Genomic DNA, 26,867 nt, shown 5'->3' on the forward strand with positions numbered 1-26,867 from the left:
TTCGAGCCCCATGTTGGGCTCTGTGCTGACAGCTTGGAGCCTGGAGCCTGCTTTGGATTCTGTCTCCCTCTCTCTCTGCCCCTCCCCAACTTGCGCACGTGCGCGTGTGCTTTTCTCTCAAAAATAAATAAACGTTAAAAAAAATTTTTTTTAAAGAATTCTTAATCATTTCAAAGGATTATGAGAATGACAAAGACAATTTTTCCCTGCAAATCTTTTAGGTGTAGATTTATGTTTCCTTTAGTCATAGCAAAGCATCTATATTCAAAGGATCCTATAAATGATCCATGAAAAACTCAAGACCTAGAGAATATATTAGTTTTCAGCTGGTTTGTTTCCAGACAAATCTTCTAAACTTATTATGTAATAGCATCTGCTAGAAGCTTATAGAGCTAAGAAGAATTATGAACTATCACTACTTCTATCCAAAGATTAAAGGAATGAGTTTAAACTGTAGGTATTAGTAATATATTTGTGGTTTTATATATTACTGTACAAGAACAGACATGTCACATGTTTATAAATACTCATTTCTATGAAATACTCATGACATCCTCCTACCATACTGTTATAAATTCTAGTTTAAAATAATTTATAATAATCTGATTGTAAATATTTTCATATATATCTATAATAGAGAGAAACTAAAACATGTGGTATCAAATACAATGAGCCACAGGACTTTCTTCATTTCAGTGTCAGAGAACATTTTTATTTTAGCAACTAAGATATCACTTCCCTGTTTTATTAATAGATTTTAGGACAACATAGAGTAAATTAACTCCAATTCTGGATGAGATGAAAACATGAACACCTAAAAATTGACATTTCCCAGTTTCCCTTACATCTCATCATAGCTAGCAGTGATAAATATTAAACATCAAAAGGAAAGAAGTGTGCTGGGGATTTGTGGGAGTGCTGCTTTATTGATAGAAATGTTTTTCTAATGGAACTTGAACAGGATAAACGGAGCTGCAGCAGCCATATTATGATCATACGGGAGAAGCCAAGAGAATTACAGAGATGTCGGACTTGACACTTTTGAGCTACAAAGCAATGCTAGATTTTTGAAATTTTCCACAGCAAGAAATCTTTTATTAGTTCAAACCACTATTTAACTGGGTTTTCTTTTACTCACAGCAGGAAGTAGTTTCTATCTGAATCACCTTCATCTTAAAATTCTTAATTTACCTCAAAATGAGTGTAAGAAGAAAATAACTTTTTCCAATCATATAGTAATCTTTAACTTCTAGTAGGAAGAGCTGTCTTTTGAGCTATAGTGTATCCATCTGTACTTCAATACTTCCATGCAGCCAAACACTATGGAAAAAATACAAGGATCTCTGTGCCTTGGCATTGTTGACATTTTGGGCTGGATAAGTCTTTGTTGTGTGAGGCTACCCCGTGCAACACAGAGTGTTTAGCAGACTCCCCAAGCCTCTACCCACACTACACACCAGTAGCACCCACTAGTTTTACTAACTGAAAATATCTCCAGACAGCCAAATGTACCCAGGGGACAAACCTGCCCATTTACAAACCACTGCTCTAGACAAAAAGCATTTTTATGTTACCATGAAGTGAAAAAGCAAATATTTCCATCGCTTTTAATATCAAAATATTTACTTTTATATTATAAATCTAGATTAATTTGTAGTAATGGAAATTACATACAAAATGAAAAAAATCAAAATAATATTGTTATACTTACTCTAACCCAAAAGAACCATATGCCAATGTTTCGAATTCCTGCCATTGAAGTAAAAATAAAGTACATAATAATAATTGTTATAAGAATATAATCAAGAGGAAACACCTGAAAAAAAGATAAAATTAAATTTAATACACAAACAATAGGAGTTCTGGAAGTCATATAAAGTTAACTGAAACTTCATTCATATTTGACAAATGTTTAAAATATCAACTCTGATTTAGATCAGGCTACTATGATAATACAAAAAAAATAATAATAATCCTCCAAAAAACAATTACTAGTTACTAAATTGTTTAGTGCCACTATCCTAAGAAAAATCCTGTAACAAATTAAACAAAAATTACATTTATGTATGGAGTAAAAGACTTCATTAGTTCAAAAATAGGAATTCATTGGAAAAGTTCATCTTAGGTATTATAATGTATCCCAAATCAAATTATGTATAAGAGTTCAGTAATATGTCACTATAATAATCTTGAAAGTACTATTATTGATGTAGAAGTCATATGTAAATGAGCCAAATCAGCAGAAGCCCAAGCATATATTGCCAAGTATCAATAGTCTGTTAACATACTAGTTTGACAGAGTGTGAGAATGTTTGCTAGAGAAGAAAATGACTGATTTTTTTTTTCCTTTTACTCACTGTTTGTAGAACAGGCAAAAGCATATTCAGTGGATTACTCAGGTTTGCTCCAAAAATTATAAAACCAGAATCTATTCCAGCTGAATGAAGAGCTTTATCCAAACTAAAACAATAAAAAATTATAAAGAGTGAATTTATACATTATACTAGCACATTTTTAATTAACTTCACAGGATGTGTGCTGTACAGAATATGTGTACTATACTCACTTTGATAGGAAGAGAGAAATTACAAACAGCAATGCAACTAAGATGAAAAATATTCCCCAAATGATCTAAAAGCACAAAAAAATATCATTAAAATATGATTTTAAAAGGTGATATTAAAAGCACAAAACCATTATGCTCAATATGAGTTGCAAGCATATGACAATGATCCAAATAAAATGATCCAAGATATATTTTAATTCAGTATATAATCCGAGGCATTCATTATCTAAATTTTCATTATGAGGCTATTTGACTCAAAACACATACACAAAAGAGACAAAGTATTTAAGTCTTTATTAGTAAGTAAACAAAGGAGACTCTGCTAAGTCACATAAAAGGTTTATATTCAGTTAGACTGAAATATAAACTTCAAAGATAAATGAAAAGTACATTAAGACTTACTATATACACAGACAAACCAAAACCATGAAACTCATCAGGTTATATAAACCTTTTGCCAAAAAGGGAACTTGGAACATTTTCCCCACAGATTTTTTATTCAGACATACACACACACACACGCGCGCGCGCGCGCACACACACACACACACACACACACACACACACACACACACAAATTCACAGTTTTTGCTTACATGTTGTGTGGTAACTAACTAACTATGGCCCAGAACAGCACTGAAGACATTGTCATGTTAGTATTTCTGGTGAAGAAATGTATTAAGCATTATAATTAGTAGAATACGTTTCCTTACTGTATGAACCTTAAATTAGAGATGGTAGAAAACAAGCAAAAAATTTTTGGAACTGGGTCTCTTAAGAATAAAAACGCTTGAGGGGCGCCTGGGTGGCTCGTTCGGTTAAGCGTCTGACTTTGGCTCAGGTCATGATCTCACGGTCTGTGAGTTCGAGCCCCGCGTCAGGCTCTGTGCTGACAGCTCAGAGCCTGGAGCCTGTTTCAGATTCTGTGTCTCCCTCTCTCTCTGCCCCTCCCCTGTTCACGCTCTGTCTCTCTCTGTCTCAAAAATAAAATAAACGTTAAAAAAAAAATTTATTAAAAAAAAAACAATAAAAACGCCTGAAATCTATGTCAGTAATAATGTAGGTTCTTTTTTTCCCTGACATCTTCCCTAAGTTCCAGCAACAAGTAGGCTGAAGAGTCCACGAAGTCAGAACAAAAAAAGATTCCAATTAAGCAGAGTTCGGTGTTTTTACCTTCTCTTTTGACTGGAATTGATAGGAACAGATGGATAATATAATGAATGTGATGGTGTTTTCCACCTTACTTCACATAACTGAAGTACATTTTAGAATTCTGACAGGATAAATGAAGTAAAACAGCATCCTACCCCACATATAAAGATGAGTTTTGGAATAAATTTTAAGCTGTGTTCCTGGGAATTCTTCAGTTCTGAGAGAGTGCCTTTGGAACTCATTGGGAAAGAAAGTTGGCAAGAGAAGACCAAAAAGGCTATAGTCATCACTTGAAATAGAAAACAATGCATGTACCTGGAATTTCACATAAGAATTCATTTATTTAAAAAAGGTCTCACTGCTAAAGAGGTTCGAAGTGACTCCTTTATAGTAACAAAAGTTCATTAGTAGAAGCTATAAAGGAGCTTACACAGTCTATTTCTACTAGATTTGAGCACCTTTATTTGATACCTAGGTGAGGACAATATGATTACACTGAGGATCAAAAAGTGAAACCTATTACTTCCTAATAGACTGTTAATAAGAAATAGCTTGTAGAATGAGGGAGTATAACTACCAGATACCAAGTAGTAGTAAAAGAACATGATACAGAAATAGCAAAAGTTAAAATTCCCTTTCCGTGATGTAGATTTTGGGGAAGAAAAAAAAAAAGGAAAAAAATCCTTGACTATTTTCCCAATCTGTTGGGATATATGACCCAGAGTTCAACTGTTTAATCATAGCTACTTAATAGAATAAATTATAAATGTAAAAAGATAAATTTTATAAAAACCTAGAAAACAATATACATTTAAATGAGAACTTAAATTAGTACTTGAACTAAGTGGAAACCATGACTTACTTAAGAACTAAAACTAATAATGAAAACAATGTCTCACTAAAGACTATCAAGGAAGAGAAATTATAGAAAAGAAGTGAATTGAAATTCTGCAGTTGACATTGATAAGAAAATTTCATTACAAGGGTTAAACAGCAGATTTGGGCAGGAAAGAAGAAAATATCATCAAATTTAAAGCAACCGAGATGACCAAGTCTGAGGAACAGAATGAAAAAATAATGAAATAAGTGAACAGAGACTCAGACACATGTGACACCTTGAAACATAGCAATATAAGCTCAATAGGATTCCCACAAAAAGAGGAGGGAAAGGGGCAGAAAGAAAACTTCAAGAAATAATAGGCAAAAACAATCTAAATTTGATGAAAAATAACCTATGCATCCAAGAAACTCAACAAAGTCTAAGAGGAATAAATTCAAAGACATCCACACCTAGACATGCATAAATGGAGGGGAGGGCAAATCAAAGAGATCTTGAAAGCAACAAGAAGGAAGAGACTCGTGTAAAGCAGATTCTCAGCAAGATTAACAACTCATTTCCTATCAGAAACCATGAAGACTAGAAGACAGTAGGAAAACAATAAACCTAGTAGTTTCTTATAGTTGAGTTTTAAGAGTATTTTATGTATTTTGGATTGAAGCCTATTTTTTAAGTTTTTAAGTTTATTTATTTTGAGAGAGAGAGAGATAGAGAGAGAGCGCGCAAACAGGGTAGGGGCAGAGAGAGAGGGACAGGGAGAATCCCAAGCAGGCTCGGTGCGGGCAGTGCAGAGCCTGATGGGGGACTTGAATTCATGGAACCCTGAGATCATGTGACTTTTTTTTTTTTTTTTTTAGTAGGCTTCACATGCAGCACAGAGCCCAACACAGGACTTGAACTCACAACCCTGAGATCAAGACCTGAGCTGAGTCAGATGCTTAACCGACTGAGCCACCCAAGCACCACTGTGACCTGTCCTTTTACTTCCTTAACAGTGTCCTTCACAGAGCAGTACTTTTTAATTTTAATAAAGTACAAGTTATCCATTTATTTCTTTCATGGATCACGCTTTGGTGATGTATTTAAAAACTTATTACCATACCTCAGGTCACCTAGATTTTCTCTGTTACTTTCTAGAAGGTTTATAGTTTTTTTTGTTTTGTTTTGTTTTGTTTTTTAATACAACGGGTCTATAATTCACTAAGTTTTGTGAAAGGTCTAAAGTCTATGTCTATATTCACTTTTTTTGTGTAGATGTCAAATTCTTTCAGCACTATTTGTTGATAAGAGTATCCTTTCTCCAATGAGTTGTCTTTTCTCCTTTGTCAAAGATCAGTTAACCTCATTATGGGTCTATTTCAGGGCTCTCTATTCTGTCGCACTGGTCTATGTGTCTCCTCTTCCACCAATACCATGCTGTCTTGATTACTGTAGCATTAGAGTAAGTCTTGAGGTTGGGTGGTGTCAGTCCTCTGACTTTGTTCTTAGGTATTGTTGTGGCTATTCTGGGTCTTTTTTCCCCCCTCCCACATATGTTTTATAATCAATTTGTGAATATCCACAAAATAACTTGGGATTTTTATTGTAATTGCATTAAATTTATAGGTCAAGTTGGGAAAAATTGACCTCTTAAAACAATGTTGTTTTAGAGACATAAATATATAGAACAGAAACCAAGTTTTTCCTGTGTATTAATCAGATATGAATCATGTAACGTTCATTAAACCACATTAAAGAGGTGAAACGTTATAATCTACAAAGAATACCAAGTAAGACATTACTTTTTTCAGAGTAAAAATACTATCAATGTTACTAACTTGATGTGTGATGTTATCTAAAGCAATGATGGATCAACTGTCCAGAAAATTTTCCATTACCTACAAAGAAAATTTATGTTCCTCTATCTCATTAATAGCATACCATTCCCCCAAATCTATTCCCTTTCCCTTTTACTAACTTTAAAACCCTGTGTTTTCTTTCATTTAAATCAGTGGTTCTAAATTGGATATATTCTACCCCCCTTCAAAAGGACATTTGACAATGTTTACAGAAAGTCTGTCATGATTTGAGTTGGGCAGGGGTGTTACAGCAAGCAGGTAAGAATGCTGCTAAATACCCTAAAATGCACAGGACAATAGTCACCCTCCCCAACAAAGAATTATTGGACCCCAAATGTCAACTGTGCTGAGACTGATAAAGTCTGATTTAAATTAAACCCTGAATGGTCTTAGAAAGCAGCATGAATAAGCTATCACTTTAGCAAAAATAAACTTTCAATCACTGTCTTAAAATCATTTGTGTTTTGAGATGCTAATTAGCCTACCATAAATCTCTTATCCTAGAATTTAATACTGTCTGACAATGTGAAACAAAACCTCCAAAGAGTATAGAAAGAAATAATTTAGGATCAGTTTTTTTTTTTTTTTTAGGACACACCTCTTATCAAATTTCATAGGTGAATTTCCTGTATCCATAAAATAGCTTTTGTGTATACAGAAATATAACCCAAAAAAGTAGAAAGTTACCACACCTAGAGACTCAAATAATAGTTACAAATGTAAGATAAAAATAATTTCTATTGTATCTTATTATTTTTGTTACCTTAAATAAAATACCATGTACTGCTTCCTTTTTTGCCTTTTTCTAGTTTTCTTACTCTTTAATAACAATGAGGATAGGAAACAGAAGCATGTTGTCCCTTTATAACTACTTAGAATCTTGTTAACCAAAGAGTGGTCATGGACCATCAGTGTCAACTGGGAGCTTGCTGGAACTTGCTGGAGCTTACACACCCTTGGGACTTACCAAAGGTGGACTGGATCTGAATTTGTATTTTAACAAGAGTCCCAAGTAATTCTTATGTTACAATGGAGAAACTGTGCCTTAGAAAAGTCATTTAGAATATCAGATGACTACAATAAAAAGATACCACTTCAACCCAGGTTAACAAGCGTTTGAAAAGATAATTCTGGAATGGAGAACTGGATTTTAATTTAACCCAAACTGAACATTCCTCTCTCTAGAAGCCCATCTGACATTATGTGTCCAGTATTACATAGCTAATGGCCATGGGTCCCAGGTCCCCTAACTCTAAGTAGCAAATCAATTAGTCTTCAAGACTTTCCTCAGAGGTAGAAGGTTAATACATAATTTTCATTATCAAATCCTGATAGGACATTGTAAGTTATAGTTCTAGGAAAAGAATTAAGTTTCTTTACATGTTGCAAGTGTTGTACATAAAGTTTTTTAAAAAGTTAGAAGATCAATAATATTCAGCTCGGGCTACAAATTATTGTATTTTAAATTACAAAGAATCTCATAGTGATTTGTTAGGGTAGTACTAGCTAATGGTATTTGGTCATTGTTCTATACTATTCTTATAGAAGAGACTTTCATAAAGATTGACATTAAAAATGAGAGTGGAAAGGATAATGCCAAAATCAGGGTGGGGGGGAGGGGGAAGTAGGGGAGGTCTAGTAGAAGTTAAGATTTTAAAGCCTTATTTTGCCATAATTTCAGATACATGAGAAAACTGCAAAAACTGCACAAAGAATTTTGGTATACCTTCCAACTAAATTGTCCAAATGTTAACATTTACCTTGCTTTATCATTCTCTAGGTGGCTGGACTGTTTTTGAGAATAAGCTGCAGAAAAATACTTTAATACCTATCCTCCAAAAGCAAATTCTTTCACATAATCACACTTCAATTATCAAAATCAAGAAATTAATATTGATATAACACTATTATATAATCTATAGACTTAATTCAAATCTTAATTGTTCCACTTAAGTCCTTTAGAGAACAAAGTTGTGTTGTTTTTTTTCTGGTCCAAAATGCAATTCAGCATTATACTTTGCTTTTATCTGTTTAGTACCCTTTAATCTGGAACAGTTCCTAAATCACTTTTACCTTCATGACCTTTATATTTTGAAGAGTCCAGGACAGTTATTTGCGTTGTCCTTCAATGTGGGTTACCTATTTCTTTACAATTATTTATATTCAGTTCATGTATTTTTGGCAGAAATGACAGAGGCACAATCGTATCTATTACCCCATTACTGATGAGCTTAACTTGGATCACATGGTTAAGGTGGTTTAAGTCATGTCTCTTCACTGTACAATTACTACTGTCCCCTTTATAATTAGTAAGTCTTGTGTAGAAATAGTGAGATTATGCAAATATCCTGTTATCCCCAAATTTTCACCTTCTAATTTTAGTATTCATTTATTTCTCTTGCAAGAAACAGTACTGTATGTGATGTTTGCCAAATACTGATTTTCTAATTCTGACATTTATTCTACACTTATTAGAATGCCACTGTAGGGTAGAGCTTTCCTTTCTCCATTTACTTATTTCCATCATTATACTCATATATTTTGATACTTAAATGGTCCCAGGTTTAGGAAGCAAGAGCCTCTTCAAGCACATTCCCTTATCATACTCTAGCTATACTTCTGCACTTCTTCTCTGTCTGACATAAGCAGGTGTGGGCTTATATACTTTCCAAGCACCAACCTCAGCATCAACCATTTCTCCAATCAGCCCGGTTTCCTTTCAAGTTAGTGTTTTATCTATTAGTTGAAACATACACATAGAAATTATTGATCTAGTTTTCCTCTCTCATTGTTTTCTGATTTTATGTTTACTTTTTTCCTTGTGCTTTCTGTTGGTTTACTTTGCTCCTTTGCTAGCCTTGCATGCTTGGAATTTAGAGTACATTTTTATCCTTTCTTTTTTATTGATAAATGTGTTTAAGGCTTTGAATTTCCTGATCCTTATTTCATGATCACCGTTTTACATGTATCTCATAGGTTCTAATATAATATTTCCATCATTAATTTTAAGAATTTTGAAGTTTGTTTTTATTTCTCCTTTCCTTTCACCCAAGAGTTGCTGAATACAAGGTTAATTTCCAAGTGAAAAGTGTCCTACTTTATTGATTTTATTATAATTTCTAGTTTTAATGCTGCATTGCAATCAGGGAAGAGGTGTTTGTAATATATCTACTCTGTAGAATTTATTGCAGTTTCTTCATGACATAATATATGATCAATTTTAGTGAATGTTCCATGTGCACTTGGAAAGTATAGACTCTATATTGGGATTTAAAGTCCCAAAGTTATGATATACCTTATTGACTTAGGTCTTCTATATTCTTACTCAATTTTGTGCATCTGAAATGTCTTACCCTGAGTATGGTGCTATGTTATTCTCCTACTATTAACATATTTCAATCTACATCTCCTTGAATATCTCATACTTCTTGCTTCATAAAGGTGGTTGCTGTGTTCTTTGGTATGTAACTATTTCATCTTCATCATAACTTACAAATTTTCCTAATAAGTATATTAGTTTTCTATTGCTACAGTGACAAACTACTACAAATGTAGTGGCTTAAAACAACATCTACTTCTTATTCTGTGGGGTCAGAAGTCTGGGCACAGCACAGCTCAGATGGTTCTTTGCTTAAGGTGGCACAAAGCCAAACTACCAAGTTGTCAGCAGGGCTGTATTCCCTCCGGGAGGCTCTGGGGAAGAATCCCTTCATGCTCTTTCAGAGTGTTGATAGAATTCAGATCCTTGAGGTTGTAGGGCTCAATACAGGGTTGTAGTCTTTGATGGCTATCAGCCTCTCAGTTCCTTAAGCTGCTTGCATTCCTTTCCATACTGCCCTCTCCATCTTCAAATTAGTAATGGCAAACCAAGCCTTTATCACATTTTCACTATCCCTGACTTACCCTTTATACCACATACATCTCTCTGACTCAGGCCAAAAAAGTTCTCTGCTTTCAAGGGCTCATGTTATTAGACTGGGCCCACACAGATAATCCAGGATAACCTCCTAAAAGTCTGTAACCATAATTGCATTTGCAAAGTCCCTTCTGCCACTTCATGTGGCTACTATAAAGGGTTCCACAGATTAGGGCATGGAAATCACTGAGGGAGGAGAAAAGGATTCTATCACAAAAAGTATCCTTCTCTGTCGGACTTAATGTTTTTCAGCTTGAAATTCTACTTTGTCCAGTATCAAGATCGCTATACGTTTTCTTATCATTTCCATTTGCCTAGTATATCTTTTAATATACATTTTTAGCCTTTGTCAATCTGTTTTAGGTTATACCTCGCTTTGTGAGGAAAATTAAAATTTTTCTTTTAATAGTGAGTTAGGTCCACTCATTTTTATTGATATGCCTGGAACACTAATCTCAACATATATTATTATCTGAGACTTGCGTGTATTTTATATTTCTCGTGTTTCTTTGTTAATATGTTCTTCACTCTTCCATTTTTAAGTCCTTTTTGTCAAGTAGCTTTATACTTTTGTTTCAGTGCATTTTAATTTTTCAAATGCTCTTAGCCCCTGTTTTCATACTTAGCCCTTTAATATAAAGTTGATTAGTTTTTATGTATCCAACTCCCACCTACTACCCATACAGTAATCTATAAGAAATTCTACTTCTCTCTCTTAATTGCATGATTTGTCTCATCAGAACCTATGTTTACACATATTCTCACCCTTGCCCACATCTTTTCTTCATAGATCTGCAATATTAAATATTCACCATTACTTCTTTTGCTGATGTTTTCCACCTTATCTCTTGGTTGGTTAGAGCTTGGCAATTAGTGGATTTCTCAAGAGCCCGTGGGTACAGAATTCCCTAAGTCCTTAAATGCTTAAAAATCGCTTTTCTAAAAGATAGTTTGGCCAAATATAAACTTCTGACTTTGGACTGTTCATTTAGGCCTTTTTTAATGTCTCCCCGCCCCATTCTTGCTTGCTTTATGTTTTTTTAAAAAATCTGATAATAAGTCTAACTATGTTGACCTTGTAAATCAGTGGATTTTTTTTTTTTTTCAACTTGGAAATCTTAAGGACTCTTCTTTAATTCTGAAGTCAGTGGTACTAGGAAAATGCACATAAATTTTCCCAGGTACAAAGTGGCTATTTCAATGTGTAGGTTTCATGTCTATTTTTAGGTCATTTTTTGGAATTACAACTTTAAATATTAGTTCCACTAATTTCTTTTGTTTTGCTTCTGCATGGACCAATTAAGCTTCTCCTTCTCCAATTAAACACATGTAGTTTTTCCTTCTCTTCCATTTCAACACTTTTTGATTCTTTTTACTTCTTGTTTCTTTCTCTTGGTTGTTTCTCCTACCTTTCTTCAATGCTGCTTACCAAATTTTGAGTCTATTTTCCTTTGGACACCCTGTAATTTTGTTTTCATCTCTGTTTTCCTCTCATTTTTCCCACAGTCCAACTCTTCATGTCTCTCTGGTTCTTGGCCATTTCTGGTTTTTTGTTTTTGTTTTTTAAATAATGGTAAAAGATACATAACATAAAATGTATCATCATAACCTTTTAAGTGCACAATTTAGTAGCATTAAATACATTCACAATGTATAACCAATCTCCAAGAATTGTTTGTATCTGGCAAAACTGAAACTCTGTACCCATTAAACAACAACTCCCCATATCTCTTTCTTTCCAACCCCTGGAGGCCACCATTCTACTTTCTGTTTTCATGAATGTGACTACTCTGGATACCTCATATAAGTGGAATTACACAGTATTTATCTTTTTGTGACCAGCTTATTTCATTTAACTTTTAGGGGCTTTCAGATCAATCTTAGGCCCACCTCTAAATTTCCCCTTTTCTCCCATGCAATTTTCCCCAGACTAATAAGCGCTGGAGGGAAGACTTGCTAGATTGGGAAATTTCTTTTTGTTTTTACTTAGAGGTACAGTTGATTCTCATTTGCAGATTCTGTATTTGCAAATGCATCTACCCACTAAAATTTATTTATAACCTTAAAATCAATACTTAGGGCACTTACGTGGTCTTCTGGGATATGTGCAGGGTAATGAAAAATCTAAGCCACCTGATGTGCAAATTCCCAGCTAAGGTTGAACAAGGGTACACCCTTTCTTGTTTCAGCTCTCATACTGTAAACAAGTATCCAGTAAGTGGTCTAGTTAGCATTACATTGTTTGTTTTGTGCTTTTGTGTTGGTAATTTTGCTCTTTCGAAGAGCCCCCAGCATAGTGCTGAAGTGCTCTCTAGTGTTCCTAAGACTTAAGAAGGCTATGATTACTGAGGATATACTTGTGTTAGGTAAGCTTTGTTCAGACAGAAGTAATACTGATGTTGATCTTACATCTACAGTTCAATGTTAATGAATCAACCATATATGTTAAGCAAGTCTTCTTAAACACAAACACAAAAAAAAGATCAGTCATTGATTTTTTAAGACCCGCTCCAAGCTTTTCTATGCACTGGAGTTTCATTATTATACCAATGTAAAGATGGATTAGGTCACTTACAAGTGGGTTTATTCTTTATATGAACTACAATATCCATACCATAAAGTTACTGGGAATCTACAAAAGATACTGTAGGTTCCAGAAACTCTAATATACAATTACTATTACTCTAAGAAGCATCTACATTAAAACCCCCCCAAAAATCTCTCTCAAATAGTAATCAAGTAAAATTTGAAATGCACATTTATACATCCAGTAAAAGCCTCCTTTAAAGTTAAAAAGTGCCAGTCTTTTTCTTTAACGTACCTAAATAGTATGACCTAAAACAAACAATAAAAACATACATGCTTTAAATATTATTCTTAGAAAGGAAATCTGGGGGCGCCTGGGTGGCGCAGTCGGTTGGGCGTCTGACTTCAGCCAGGTCACGATCTCGCGGTCCGTGAGTTCGAGCCCCGCGTCAGGCTCTGGGCTGATGGCTCAGAGCCTGGAGCCTGTTTCCGATTCTGTGTCTCCCTCTCTCTCTGCCCCTCCCCCGTTCATGCTCTGCCTCTCTCTGTCCCAAAAATAAAAAAAAAAAAAAAAAAAAAAATTGAAAAAAAAAAGAAAGGAAATCTGCTACATCTTTAAACATAGTTGTAGTAAATTCTAGAGGCTCCTGGGATGACAAAAATATTAGTTAAAAAAATTAAAATATTCCCACACAACTTCAAAACAACTAAGCACTGTCTATGTATGATAAAACTATTTTTCATTGTTTACTTTATGAATTTTAGTTGTGTTTGTGTATGTGTCGGGGGGTTAGGAGATTAGTGGGACAAGTAGAAATGTAAATTTTAATAGTTCTTTATTATGTGTCTGATTCAAATAAACAGAATAAAACAAAAATAATAAAATGCTTAGGAATAAACTTAAACAATGAGACAAAAGACTTATCCACTGAAAACTACAAAACACTACTCAAAGAAATTCAAGTAGACATAAATGTAAAGACATGCCATGTTCATGGACTTCAAGACTTAGTATTATTAAAATAACAATACTACTAAAAGTGATCTACAAAATCAATGCAATCTCTATCAAAATTACAATTTTTTTTTGTTTATTTTCTGGGTTTTTTTTGCAGAAACAGAAAAACCCATTCTAAAACTCCTATGAAATTTCAAAAAACCCCAAATAGTCAAAACAATCTTACAAAAGAAAAAGTTACAAGACTCGCATTTCCTGATTTCAAAACTTACTACAAAGCTACAATAATCAAAATAGCTTTGTACTGTCATAAAGACAGATATAGAACCAATGTAATAGACCCCAGAAATGAACTCTCCCATATATGATCCATCGATTTTTGACGATGGTGTCAAGACCAAAAGGTCAGTCTTTTCAACAAATAGTGCTGGGTCAAGGGCATCCAAATGCAAAAGAATGAAATTGGACCCTTAACCTTAATCATATAAAAAAGTTAACTCAATATAGTTAAAAAGACTTAAACTTAAGAGCTGAAACTATTAAACTTCTAGGGATAAAAAGGGGGAAACATCTTCATGGCACTGGACTTGGCAATTATTTTTTGGATAGGACACAGAAGCACAGGCCACAACAGCAACAAATATTAAATAAATTGGACTTCATCAAAATTAAAAACTTTAGTGTATCAAGGACACTATCAACATAGTGAAAAGACAAACCAAGGTTGGGAGATAGTATTTCCAAATCCTATATCTGATAAGGGATTAATATTCAGACTACTAAAAAAAAAAAAAATCCCTTACAAGTTGACAACAATAAAACATAAACAATTTAAAAACAGACAAAAGACTTGAGTGAACACTTGAGTGAACATTTCTCCAAAGAAAACAATACACAAATAGCCATACTGAAATGAAAAGATGCTCAAGATCACTAATTATTAGGGAAATGCAAATCAAAGCCACCACAAGGTATCACTCCAAAACTGTACGGTTGGTTATTATCAAAACAACAGAAAATAAGTGTTTGCAAAGATGGAAAGAAATTAGAACCCTTGTGCATTTCTGGTGGAAATATAAAATGGTACAGTCGCTGTGAAAAAAAAAGTTTGTAGGTTCCTCAAAAAACTAAACACAAAATGGAAATGTCATCCAGTAATTCCATTTCTAAGTATATACTCAAAATAACTGAAAGCAGAGACTCAAACAGATACTTGAACACCAATTACCGCAGTACTGTTATTCACAATAGCCAAAAGGTGGAAACAACCCAAATGTGCACCACCAGATAGATAAGCAAAATGTAGATTACATACACAACGGAATGTTATTCAGTCTTAAAAAGAAATGAAATTTTGATACATCTACAACATGGATAAATCTTGAAGATATTATGCAATTTGAAATAAGCCATACACAAATGAACACAGTAATAATTCCACTTATATGATGTACCTAGAACAGGCAGAGACAGCAGGACAGAGGTCATCAGGGGATATGGGCTGGGGGTGGGTGTGGAATGGGGAGTTATTCTTGTTTAATGGGTATGGTGTTTCTGAGATGAAAAAAAGTTCTGGAAATGAATAATGGTGATTGTTACATAATGTTGCGAATGTTCCATGCTTAGTATCACGGAATGCACACTTACAAATGGTTAAAATGGTAAATTTTATATACATTTTACCACAATTTTTAAAAAGTCTCAAAAAATCTGTGATATAATTATGAACATGTATTTATAACTTTCTATGTAAATACAAGAGGTATGTATATAATATAAGGTATATATATATAGTAAAACCAAAAGTTGGATTTAAAACCTAATGAAGCCATAGGTTACCCAGGCCAATTAGCTATACAAGCTCGAAGTATGCTGTCAGGTAGTTAACAAACATCAGACTGTATTCTTAGAAATGTGTTCAGTATTATTTCTGAAAGTTGTTTTAAGAAGCCATTAATTTATTCTAATTAGATGCTTAGTTTTATAAATGTCTACAACATAAAACGGGTATTTTCCCTTGAATTCTATGGCAGCATTTAAGAAGTTGAAAAATTTTAAATATTAATCTATAACAATAGCAGCTGCAATCTCCTGAGCTGTTTACATCAAAAGGCATTAACGCTACATACATTATTTCTTTTAATTCTCACAACAAAAATAAGGTAAGTATATAACTCCATTAGTGAGTTAAGTTAAGGTGAGAAAAGTTAAGGTTTAGAAAGGTGAAGGAACAGAGTTTGGACAGCTGGTTAGGATCAGAGCAAGGACTCAAAACCAAGTGTATGCAACAGCAAAGTCCATGCCTCTGAAATGAGGTATGCATACCCTAAAAATGCAGAGCAATGTGAAACCACAAGATCATTAGGTTTCTCATGAGGATTTACTCTTATGAAAAAAAATTATAATATTTTGTCATAAAAAAAACAGAATCGTAGAACTGAATTTTTCCATTTGCGAAAATTTAAATCCAATACATTTTCTTTTTTTTTTTAATTTTTTTTTTTTAACATTTATTTATTTTTGAGACAGAGACAGAGCATGAATGCGGGAGGGTCAGAGAGAGAAAGGGAGACACAGAATCTGAAACAGGCTCCAGGCTCTGCACTGTCAGCACAGACGGGGCTTGAACTCACGGACATGAGATCATGACCTGGGCCAAAGTCGGACGCTTAACCGACTGAGCCACTCAGGCGCCCCTCCAATACATTTTCTAATAAAAGAAACATGGATCAGAATACAGATTAAAAGGCAATATTAGCACAAAAGTTTGAGATAGAACATAACTTCAAAGGAATTTTCTATCAGGAGAGTCTCATGGATTGTAAGTCACCTCCGGCAGGTAGGGAGCAGTGCAGAGGGATGAGTGGACCTGTCTCTACCTTCTTCCACTAGGACTACTTAGATGCTAATATTTAAGAAGCACTAAGAGCATGTATCTTCCACTTTATGAACTATATCAACTATGCACAAACACAGAAGTGATGATAATTTTTATATTTCATTTGAGTAAAAAAAAGCAGTGTTTATCCCGTCACAATCATGTTAAACCCTCAATTTTATAACAATTTAAGTTTGTATCCCCAGAGTTTTCCTTCAGGCATGCCTATTTTCATTCCTCACTGTTCCTAATTATTCCTCTTATTCTTAACCTAGGCCCAGAAAATGAAAGAAAGGTAAGAATTTAGATCCATATTTCAAGAATAATACAGTCATATAACAAAAAGAATAAGTGGTAAATTGATTGTACAGGAGGTTTGGGCCAGTGCAATAATGGGAAGAAAAAAAAAAAGCAATTGGGACTCTTACACTGGAAAGGAATAAATAAAACTGTCTTTAAGCATCTAACATGTTCATGTACATAAAAATTCCTTAGGAAACTATAATAAAGCTACTAGAAGTAAAAATTTAGCCAGGTTGCATGATATAAGGTCAATGCACAAAAACAAATTTCTACATACTAAGAGAAGCCAATAATTCAGGATTGAAGGTAAACAAAATCATAAAATCTTCTGTCTTTTCACATGGAGGAGGGGGTGAGAGAGCCCTCTGGGGTCTCTTTTATTAGGGCATTAATCCCATTCATAAGGTCTCAACCCTCATGACTTAATCAGCTCCCAAAGCCCCCACCTCCAAATACCATCACATTGGAGATGAGGATTTCAACATACAAATTTTGGGGGAACAGAAATATAAAGATATAGGTAAATTTATCAAAATATTTTCAAAACCTCTACATTGACCACTACAAAATGTTGCAAAGAGAAATTTAAGATATCATAAATAAATGGAAAGCTATCACGTCCATGAATTGGCAGGTTCAGTATTAAAATATAAGCCAGCATCCATCTTGTCAGCTCAGATGAAAGAATGAGCACTAAAGGTTGTATCATCCCCAGGCAAGGCTGGACTGGCCAGGGAACCTGCAGAAATGCAACTCCACTAGCTTATAAGCAAAGATATAATCACCAAATGTACCTAATGAAATCTCTAACATAAAGAGTAAAACCATTTTTCAGATTCCAAGTCTCCTGAAATGGAAAAGACTTCCAGGAGACCAGACAAAGCAACACCAGAGCACCTGCTAACATGACCTTCTGGGCCTCCAATCAGTGGGGTCCACCTTCTCAGGAGGGCCTTTGCACCAAAAGTTGCCTTTAAAAACCCTCGTTTTTCAGGGCCCCTGGGTGGTTCAGTCAGCTGAGCATCTGAATCTTGATTTCAGCTCAGGTTATGATCTCAGGGTCATGAGATCAAGCCCCAAGTTGGACTCCATGCTGAGTGGAGCCTACTTAAAGTTCTCTCTTTGTCTCACTCTGTCTCTTTCCTTCTCTCTCTCTCTCTCTCTCTCTCTCTCTTTCTCTCACCCTCTGCCCCTCCCCTGCTCACACTTGCACTCTTGTGCTCTAAAGTTAAAAAACAAAACAAAAAAACACCCTCACTTGTAAGCCACTGGGAGAGTTCAGGACTGTGAAGCATTAGCTTCCTGTTATCCTGGGTGGTGCCACACCAATAAACAGCCTTTCTTGCAATAGGCTGGTATCAAGTTTTTACTTGCTTGCTGTGCATCAGATGGATGAACTCTCATCTGGTTCAGTTTACAGTATCAAGTGTCCCCAAATTTGCCTACAGATTCAAAGCAATCCCACTAGAAATCCCAGTGGGCGTTTTGTAATATTCTAAAATTTATATTGAAATGTGAAGGATCTCACATAGCTAAAACAATATTGAAAAGAAAAACAAAACTGAAGAATCTAGACTACTTGATTTTGCAACTGATTATATAACACACCAATAATCAAGTTTTAGTATAAGGACATATAAATCAATGGAGCAAAAGAAAAAGTCCAGAAATAGACCCACATATGCACATGATCAATTGATTTGGCAAAAGGTACCAAGGAAGGCCAACGAGCAAAGAACAGTCTTGACAAGAAAATGCTGCTGAAACAACTGCATCTCCACATGGAGAAGAAGCCCTTAGGTTATACCATCCCATAAAATTAACTTAAAAATGACGACAAACCTAAAATATGAGTTAAACTGTAAAATTCCAGAAGAAAACATATCAGAAAATGATTGCTATAAAAACTTAAGGAACATCTCTTTGAATGACAGTGTTAAGAAAACATAAAGGCAAGCCATAAAAAGAGACAACATTCACAATACATATATTTGACAAAGTATTTAATCCAGGACACATAAAGAATTCGTAGCTCACTCATCAAACAAAAACTTAAATTTAAAAATAGGCAAAAGATTTAAACAGGCATTTTAGAGCAAATATACAGGGGTGCCTGGGTGGCTCAGTTGGCTACGCAGCTGACTCTCAGTTTTGGCTCAGGTCATGATCTCCCGGTTCATGAGTTCAAGCCCCTTGTTGGGCTCCAGGCTGTCAGCACAGAGTCTGCTTGCAGATCTCTGTCTCCCCCTCCCCCACACGCACACTGTCTCTATCTCTCTCAAAATAAACAAATACACTTAAAAAACTCTTAGAGAAAATACACAAATGGCCAATAAGAATACAAAAAGTGCTAAATATCATTAGTCACCAAGGAAATGCAAATCAAAACCACAATAAAATATTATTATACAGCCATCAGAATAACTATTACAAACAGTTACAATATAAGAGCTGACAAGGATATGAAGCAATCTGAAATCTCACATTGCTGTGGGAATAAAAAATGGTACAACCAGTTTGGAAAATACTTTGGTACTTTCTTAGAAAGTTAAACATACATTAAACATTAGACCCAGAAATTCTACTCTTAGTTATTTACCCAAGAAAAATGAATGAAATGAAAACACATCTACAACAGACGTTTACATCAGCATTATTCATAATAATCTCCAACTGGGAATAACTCAAATCTCCACTAAAGGGTGAGTGGATAAACCAACTGTAACATAGACACCAATCAGGATACTACCCAGCAATAAAACAGAATGAACTACTGAAAAAAAAAAATGCAACATAGACAAATCTCGAAAACATTTTGTTGCACCAAAGAAGCCAGAAAAAGGATTATACTACACTCTATTCCATTTATATGAAATAATACAACACATAAAACTAAACCATAATGACAAAAGGACATCAACGGTTGTCTGGGGTCTGAGTTCAGTGGGAGACGGGAAGTCATGGAGTAGTTTTTGAAGTGATGTGGGTCTTCTATATCTACATAGTTGGCAAAATCAATCTGCACATTTAATAAAGTTGATTTAAAAATCCCTCTAAACTAGGTTCAGTGAAATAGGACAGAGCATGTTTAAATCAAGGCAGCTAATGTTAGAGACCAGGTTATAAATATTTATAAAGAAGCCATATAAAAAATTTAGAATTAAGATAAGGTTGAGGAGAAAAAAAAAAAAGAAGATAAAGTTGAGGAGGGTTTTAGCATACCTTTGGTATTACTAAGACAATCACCTTGCAAAAAAAGAGTGGTGAGTCTTTAACAAAATTGATTCTAACAGAAGGTTTAAAAATACACAATAGGGGTGCCTGGGTGGCTCAGTCGGTTAAGTGTCCAACTCCGGCTCAGGTCATGATTTTATGGTTTGCGAGTTTGAGTCCCTCCTGCATCAGGCTCTGTGCAACAGCTCAGAGCCTGGAACCTGCTTCAGGTTCTGTGTCTCCCCTTCTTTGCCCCTCCCCTGCTCACGCTCTGTCTCTCAAAAATAAATAAACATTAAAAAAAAAAAAAAAGTAATACACAATAGATCTGATTATGATATAATTTTGAAGAACTCTTCCAAAAAGGAGATTTTTAGGATGAGCAGCCAGTGCATTTCCTTATTTCCTTTCTAATTATAAGAGAAAGATAAAGCAGAACTCAACCTAACTAATCCTTTCATGGGGCTCTCTAAAACATTTTTTTTTAGTTTTCATCTTTTTTTTTTTCAACGTTTATTTATTTTTGGGACAGGGAGAGACAGAGCATGAACGGGGGAGGGGCAGAGAGAGAGGGAGACACAGAATCGGAAACAGGCTCCAGGCTCTGAGCCATCAGCCCAGAGCCCGACGCGGGGCTCGAACTCACGGACCGCGAGATCGTGACCTGGCTGAAGTCGGACGCTTAACCGACTGCGCCACCCAGGCGCCCCTAAAACATTTTTTTTTAAACTTAGGTAAAACCCACTTTAGAGCCTCATCTTGCCTAACATTCTTTATACCAGTCTATTCGCTGCACTTTGTAAATTACAACCTGCATACTGTTCTATACAAAGTTCAGGTGTTTGAAATGCCAGATACAGAATGGACAATAAAGAAGTCTATTGCCAGCAGTTCTGGACACTTTTTAGACTCAGAGTTGTATTATTATGCCCTTAGTTCAATCTAGGTCCTTAAGTGTAGGTACCACTATCCAATCTGAAGAAATCAAGGCTAGCAAATGATCGTTTCAAAAAAGAAAAGAAAGAAAGAAAGAAATTAATGGTTTTCTGCCCTGAATAATACCTTTTTATATACTTTCAGAAACATACCACCTAACAAGGAAGCAAATTCTATTAATTTCAGTTAGGGTATCTGAGTTCTAAAGTGGGTCCCAGTTTTCCTATTTATAGAAAAGTACAAACTTGTGCAGCATGTGGGTGGCTCAGTTAGTTGAGGGTCTGATTCTTTATTTTGGCTCAAATCATGATTTCACAGTTTATGAGATCAAGCCCAGTGTCAAGACTCTGGGCTGACAGCACAGAGTCTGCTTGAGATTCTCTTTCTCTCCCTCACTCTCTGCCCCTCCCCCACTCATGCTGTCTCTCAAAAATAAGCAAGCATTAAAAAAAAAAGTACAAATTTTCAAAAATGTGCTGGCAGCACACATTACTTACCTATGTTTTAATTTAAATTTCGCAACACCTCTGTTACAATACTTGTTTTACACATGAGTAAATGAAGTTCAGAGAGGTGTGTAACTTGCCCAAACTACCAAATGACAGAGCTATGATTCAAAACCAGTTTAACTTCAAAATTCATGCTCATAAGTATCATGCTATAATGCCTTACAAAGAGAAGTCATTCTCTCTGAGAGGTCTATATAAACTGAAGAGTGACAACATAATTTTTGAAAACTCCATTTACCTTCAGGGGTCGCAGAGCACCACAAAATTTTGTCCACCAGCTGTTTTCAATGAATTCTAAGTGCCTCTCTCTTTTCCTAAGTGTTCGTAACCTTTCTTCAAATTGTTTTAAGGCGCGTTTATCCCTTGATGGCAAAGGTCGACCATCCTTGCTCTACAAATAACAGACCAAAATAAAACAGTTTTTTACCATTAAGGTCTTAGTAAAGTATCCATCAAATTTAGAAAATCGTGCAACAAAAGCTTTTTTTACGTTGGATATTCCTCAGGCAAATTTACAAACTGAAAAATACAGACAACAACTAGGTGACAACACGCATCTCTGAACCAAGGTCAATATCAAAATGCAGATGTATATACATTTAATACTGAACTTCTTGATCCCTATTTTCCAAATACATGGTCAAGTTATGTGGAGAGACATAAATATCTTTAAAAATACCTTTTTATATGGTACTTTATTCAATTTGCTCAATTACTCTCCCTAACCTCCAAGCTCCTCCTTCTATTCCTTAATATGTTTGGTCCTACCCCTTCTCTCCCTTTGGTCAGCGCAGGTTTCAAACATCAGCAGAGAGATGCAATACTAGTATGTGCTATGCAGAGGTTTTTAGAACTGCTGAGAACTTGCACTTTCTTATTCTCCAAGTACTTTTGCAAAATGAATCATGTTTTCTTCAGCCAACCTACTGACGGAAAACTCCCATCGATCTATGTTTATGTGATACTGTAACCTGAGCAGTACCTTTTCCATGGTCTCGAAGATAACACTTTCCCACTTGAATTCTCCTGGCCCTAAGTGTCTTCAATTAGGTACAATAATAAACTACAGTAATATGACAACTGCTGAATATACAAAAAGGTGAAATGTAAACTTGTTTTTATTGGAAGCAACAAGAAACATATTTACATGGAACTACATTTTTAAAATATAAAGACATCAGATATTAAAATGTTAATATCCCTACTTAGGTTTAAGTAGGTTCTTAAGACACAGACAACAAAATTGCTCTCTAGCGTATCCCAGTGCAGGCTCATCTGAAATCATCAAAATAATGAAGACAACACTCAAATATCCTTTAATAAAGAAATTTACACAGTTATAAAGATCTCTTTACATAATGGCACTGCCATGCTCTTCTAGACCGAGCCATCCTCTTCCATACCTTACCATATTGCTTCTCAAACTTTATCATGCATAATTACCTGAAAAGTTTGTTAAACACAGATTTCTAGACCCTATGAATAAAATTTAGTTGGTCTTGGGTGGGGCCTAAAATTTGCATTTCTACCAAAGTCCCAGGAGATGCTGGTGCTACCCAAACAGGGACCATAGTTGACATACCTGAGGCTATATTTAATTATCTTCACTCCTTTAAGTCAAATACCATATGTACTATCAAATTGTATCCTCAATAAAAGGAACCTGGGAGAAAGGTATTTTCAGAAGGACAAAGGAGTAAAACAAACACTCCCTTCTAGAAGACAGATCCAGGCAATAATACTCCAAGTGTATGGTATGAGAAAGGTTTGGTACTTTGTACCTTAAACATTCAGCTTTTCTCAAAACTGCCATTCTATTATCCAAAGGATACCAGCAATAAAGTAGTTTTATTTAACAGCTGGCTTTCACTATTTCAGAAAAAAAAAAAAAAAAAAATTAGTAAACTGATTTAAGGGTCCACTGAAAATAAATCCAAGTTATCTGCCTATTTGGTGAATATTTCAGTGGAGTAAAAGACAGAAGTCCATTCTGCTTTGCCTGTTGACCAAACCAATATAAGAAGAATATTGGTTAGAGAAACAAACACCAGGATAGAAACTCAGCGGGATGCCTGAGTGGCTCAGGTCATGATCTCCTGGTTTGTGAGTTTGAGCCCCACGTCGGGTTCTGTACTGAGAGCTCAGGGCCTGGAGCCTGCTTCGGATTCTGTGTCTCCCTCTCTCTCTGCCCCTGCTCTGCTCGCATTCTGTCTCTGTCTCTCAAAAAGTGAATAAACGTTAAAAAGTATATATTTAAAGAAACTCGGCAACTAATTATCTCATCTGGGAAAAATATACATAAAAAGTATATGAACACATAGCCTTTGTTCAAAAAAAAGTAAAATGTGAAAGAAAGCTTCCCTTCACACTGTCATCAAGTACTACTGCCCTTTCCTATTGTTATCAACATTAAGTAAATCAGTATCCTTACACACATTTTCTATGGATTTATACGCATTCATATATGCTAACATACATATGGTTTTTGTTATACGTAATAGCTAACATTTCTTGAGCACATTTCTTGTGCCTAAAACTTATCTGTTCCCTTATGTTTATTCTCCTTAAATCTTCAGAACAAAATTTTGAAGTTGGTAGTACTAGTATACCCATTTACTAGATGAGGAAAATAAGGCTCACAGATATAATATGCATGATAAGGAGAGCTAGAATTTGAACTGAGAGACTGATTTGATAATCTACCTCATTCTTTTTCATCACTGCACACCACATTATACCATGGTACCTTAATAAATATTTTTGAACACTTAAGACTGTTTTCTTTTGGAAGGGGAGGGTGTGCATTAACAGTGTGCATGAACATCCTTATATAATGAAGTAGGATACATTCTTAAACATCAGCTGCTGGATTAAACTTTACTAACAGGTGTGTTCGTTTGTATATGTACATGTCATATCACATAATTTTCTTTAAAAGCTGTAGACTTTACATTCCCACAAACAGTGTATCTATGCCCCAAATCTCATTAATACCTGACAGAGGTGAAAATGTTAAAGATTTTTAAAGATAAAAAAATAAATATATATAAGGAGTACTTCTAATTAGCACATCTCTGATTATGAAGGTGACCAACCATCCTGGTCTCTGTACTGCAAGTTCCATGTTCTGGAAAATCTCTCAGGTCCTAGGTGAACTAGGATACTTGGTCAACCTACTTACTACTAAAGAGCTGAAGCATCATTTTATAACTTCCACTGGATAGTTTTTCCTTCAGTAAATGCTATTTGGGTCTTTTGTTCAATATTTCTATGTAACGCTTGTCCTTTTTTCTTACTGACTGGAAGATGTTCTTTATACATAACCTATACTGCAGATTATTTCCTCACACTTTTTTTGCTGGTTCTTTAAATTCCTTTTTGGTGGTACTTTTTGGGTACATAAATTTTAGAACATAAAAATGTAAAACTCACCAATGTCTCAATCAGCATTTGGGATTTTTGTGTGCCTCGTTTAGAAAGGTCTTCTATACACGAAGAAAAAACTTTACTTTCAATTTCTCCTAATGTTTTTTAAGTTTTGTATTTGATTTGAATTCAGGATTGTTTTACTCTATGGTAGGGGGGTCTATGAAAATTTCATTTTTTGTCTTCTATGATTGCACTGAATTTCTACCTAAAGTTATGAACAACTGTCACCTCTACAATAATGAATTTTTCCAATCAGGAACTGAGGAAGTTCTCCATTTATTTCAGTCTTCTATTATGTATTTCAATAAATTTTATAATTTCTACCAGGAAAATTCTGACATTTCTTATTATTTTACGGTTTACAGCTATTGTGAATGAGATCATTTCCTATTACATCCTCCAAGTGGTTCATGATTTCTGCATGTTTGTATCCAGGCACTTTGATGAACTCTTATTAGTTCTATTAATTTGATTAATAATTAATTGAGGTTAATTTTTTTTAATTTTTTGTAATGTTTATTTTTGAGAGAAATAGAGACAAAACATGAGTGGGTGAGGGGCAGAGATAGGGAGACACAGAATCCAAAACAGGCTCCAAGCTGTCAGCACAGAGCCTGACACAGGGCTTGAACCCACAAACTGTGAGATCATGACCTGAGTGAAGTTGGGCGCTTAACCGACTGAGCCACCCAGATGCCCTAATTAAGGTTAATTAATAAACAATCAGGGTTAATTAACCCTAACCCTGACTCTTTGATTCTGTCAGATTTTCTTGGTAGATGATATCTGCAAATAATAAAGGATATTTCCCTTGTTTTCACTCTCTCATTCCAATGTTTATACCTGCAATCTTTCTTACCTGACTAGCACCTCCACGAAAATGCTAACGAGCAACAGTGATACTGACTGCAACTGTCCTGAATGGGAATGTTTCATTCATCATTAAGTATGAGGCTTGTTACAGGCTTCCTTTCCTAAGTACTTTCTTTTCTTCTAATTTGGTAAGGCTTCTTTTTTGTTTGTTTATAAATATAATTTATTGTCAAATTGGCTTCCATCCAACACCCAGTACTCATCCAACAAGTGGGTAAGGCTTCTTTTTAAATCATAACTACAAATTGACTTTTACTAAATATTCTTTAGCATCTATTAAGATGCTAATATTTCTCATTCTTTATCAACATATTAAACTATTCTAATAGATTTTTCTAATGTGTCAGACTTTGCATTTCTATGATAAACCTAATCTGATAATTACAACATATTCTATTATAGCATAGGTTTGAATTGTTAATAGTTTCTTTATAACATTTGCTTCTATGTTCATAAGAGAGATCAGTACATATATATATATCCCTTTTTGTGTGCAATTACCATCTGGTTTCTTTTTTTTTTTTTTTTTTTTTTTATTTATTTATTTATTTTTTTTATTTTTGGGACAGAGAGAGACAGAGCATGAACGGGGGAGGGGGCAGAGAGAGAGGGAGACACAGAATCGGAAACAGGCTCCAGGCTCCGAGCCATCAGCCCAGAGCCTAACGCGGGGCTCGAACTCATGGACCGCGAGATCGTGACCTGGCTGAAGTCGGACGCTTAACCGACTGCGCCACCCAGGCGCCCCGACCATCTGGTTTCTATATCAGGATTATGCTAGTTTAGTAGAATAATTCAGAAAACTTTCCATTTTTTACTATGCTCTATAGATAATATTTATCTGCTCCTTGAAGGTAATAGAGAAAGAAAAACTTCATTGTGTTTTTAGAAGTACATTTAATTGGCAAGTGGTTACATGTAACTTTTAGCTT

The 26,867-nt window shown here is 34.9% G+C and overlaps 1 protein-coding gene across 2 annotated transcripts in view; it reads right to left on the bottom strand.

Moving 5' to 3' along the window:
* The window catches only part of LMBRD1 (LMBR1 domain containing 1), a 118,723-nt gene that overhangs the window by 29,329 nt on the left and 62,527 nt on the right, over positions 1-26,867 (bottom strand). For both annotated transcript variants that reach the window (XM_025925288.2, XM_086707172.1), the window contains exons 9-12: positions 21,872-22,024; positions 2,567-2,631; positions 2,358-2,460; positions 1,712-1,816 (exon numbers count right to left, since the gene is read on the bottom strand). In XM_025925288.2, the coding sequence (XP_025781073.2) occupies positions 1,712-1,816; positions 2,358-2,460; positions 2,567-2,631; positions 21,872-22,024 (426 nt within the window). The remainder of the gene's footprint in view (positions 1-1,711; positions 1,817-2,357; positions 2,461-2,566; positions 2,632-21,871; positions 22,025-26,867) is intronic.

This window comes from Puma concolor, chromosome B2, assembly GCF_028749965.1.
Source record: "Puma concolor isolate L17-30 chromosome B2, mPumCon1.1.hap2, whole genome shotgun sequence".
NCBI lineage: Eukaryota > Metazoa > Chordata > Mammalia > Carnivora > Felidae > Puma > Puma concolor.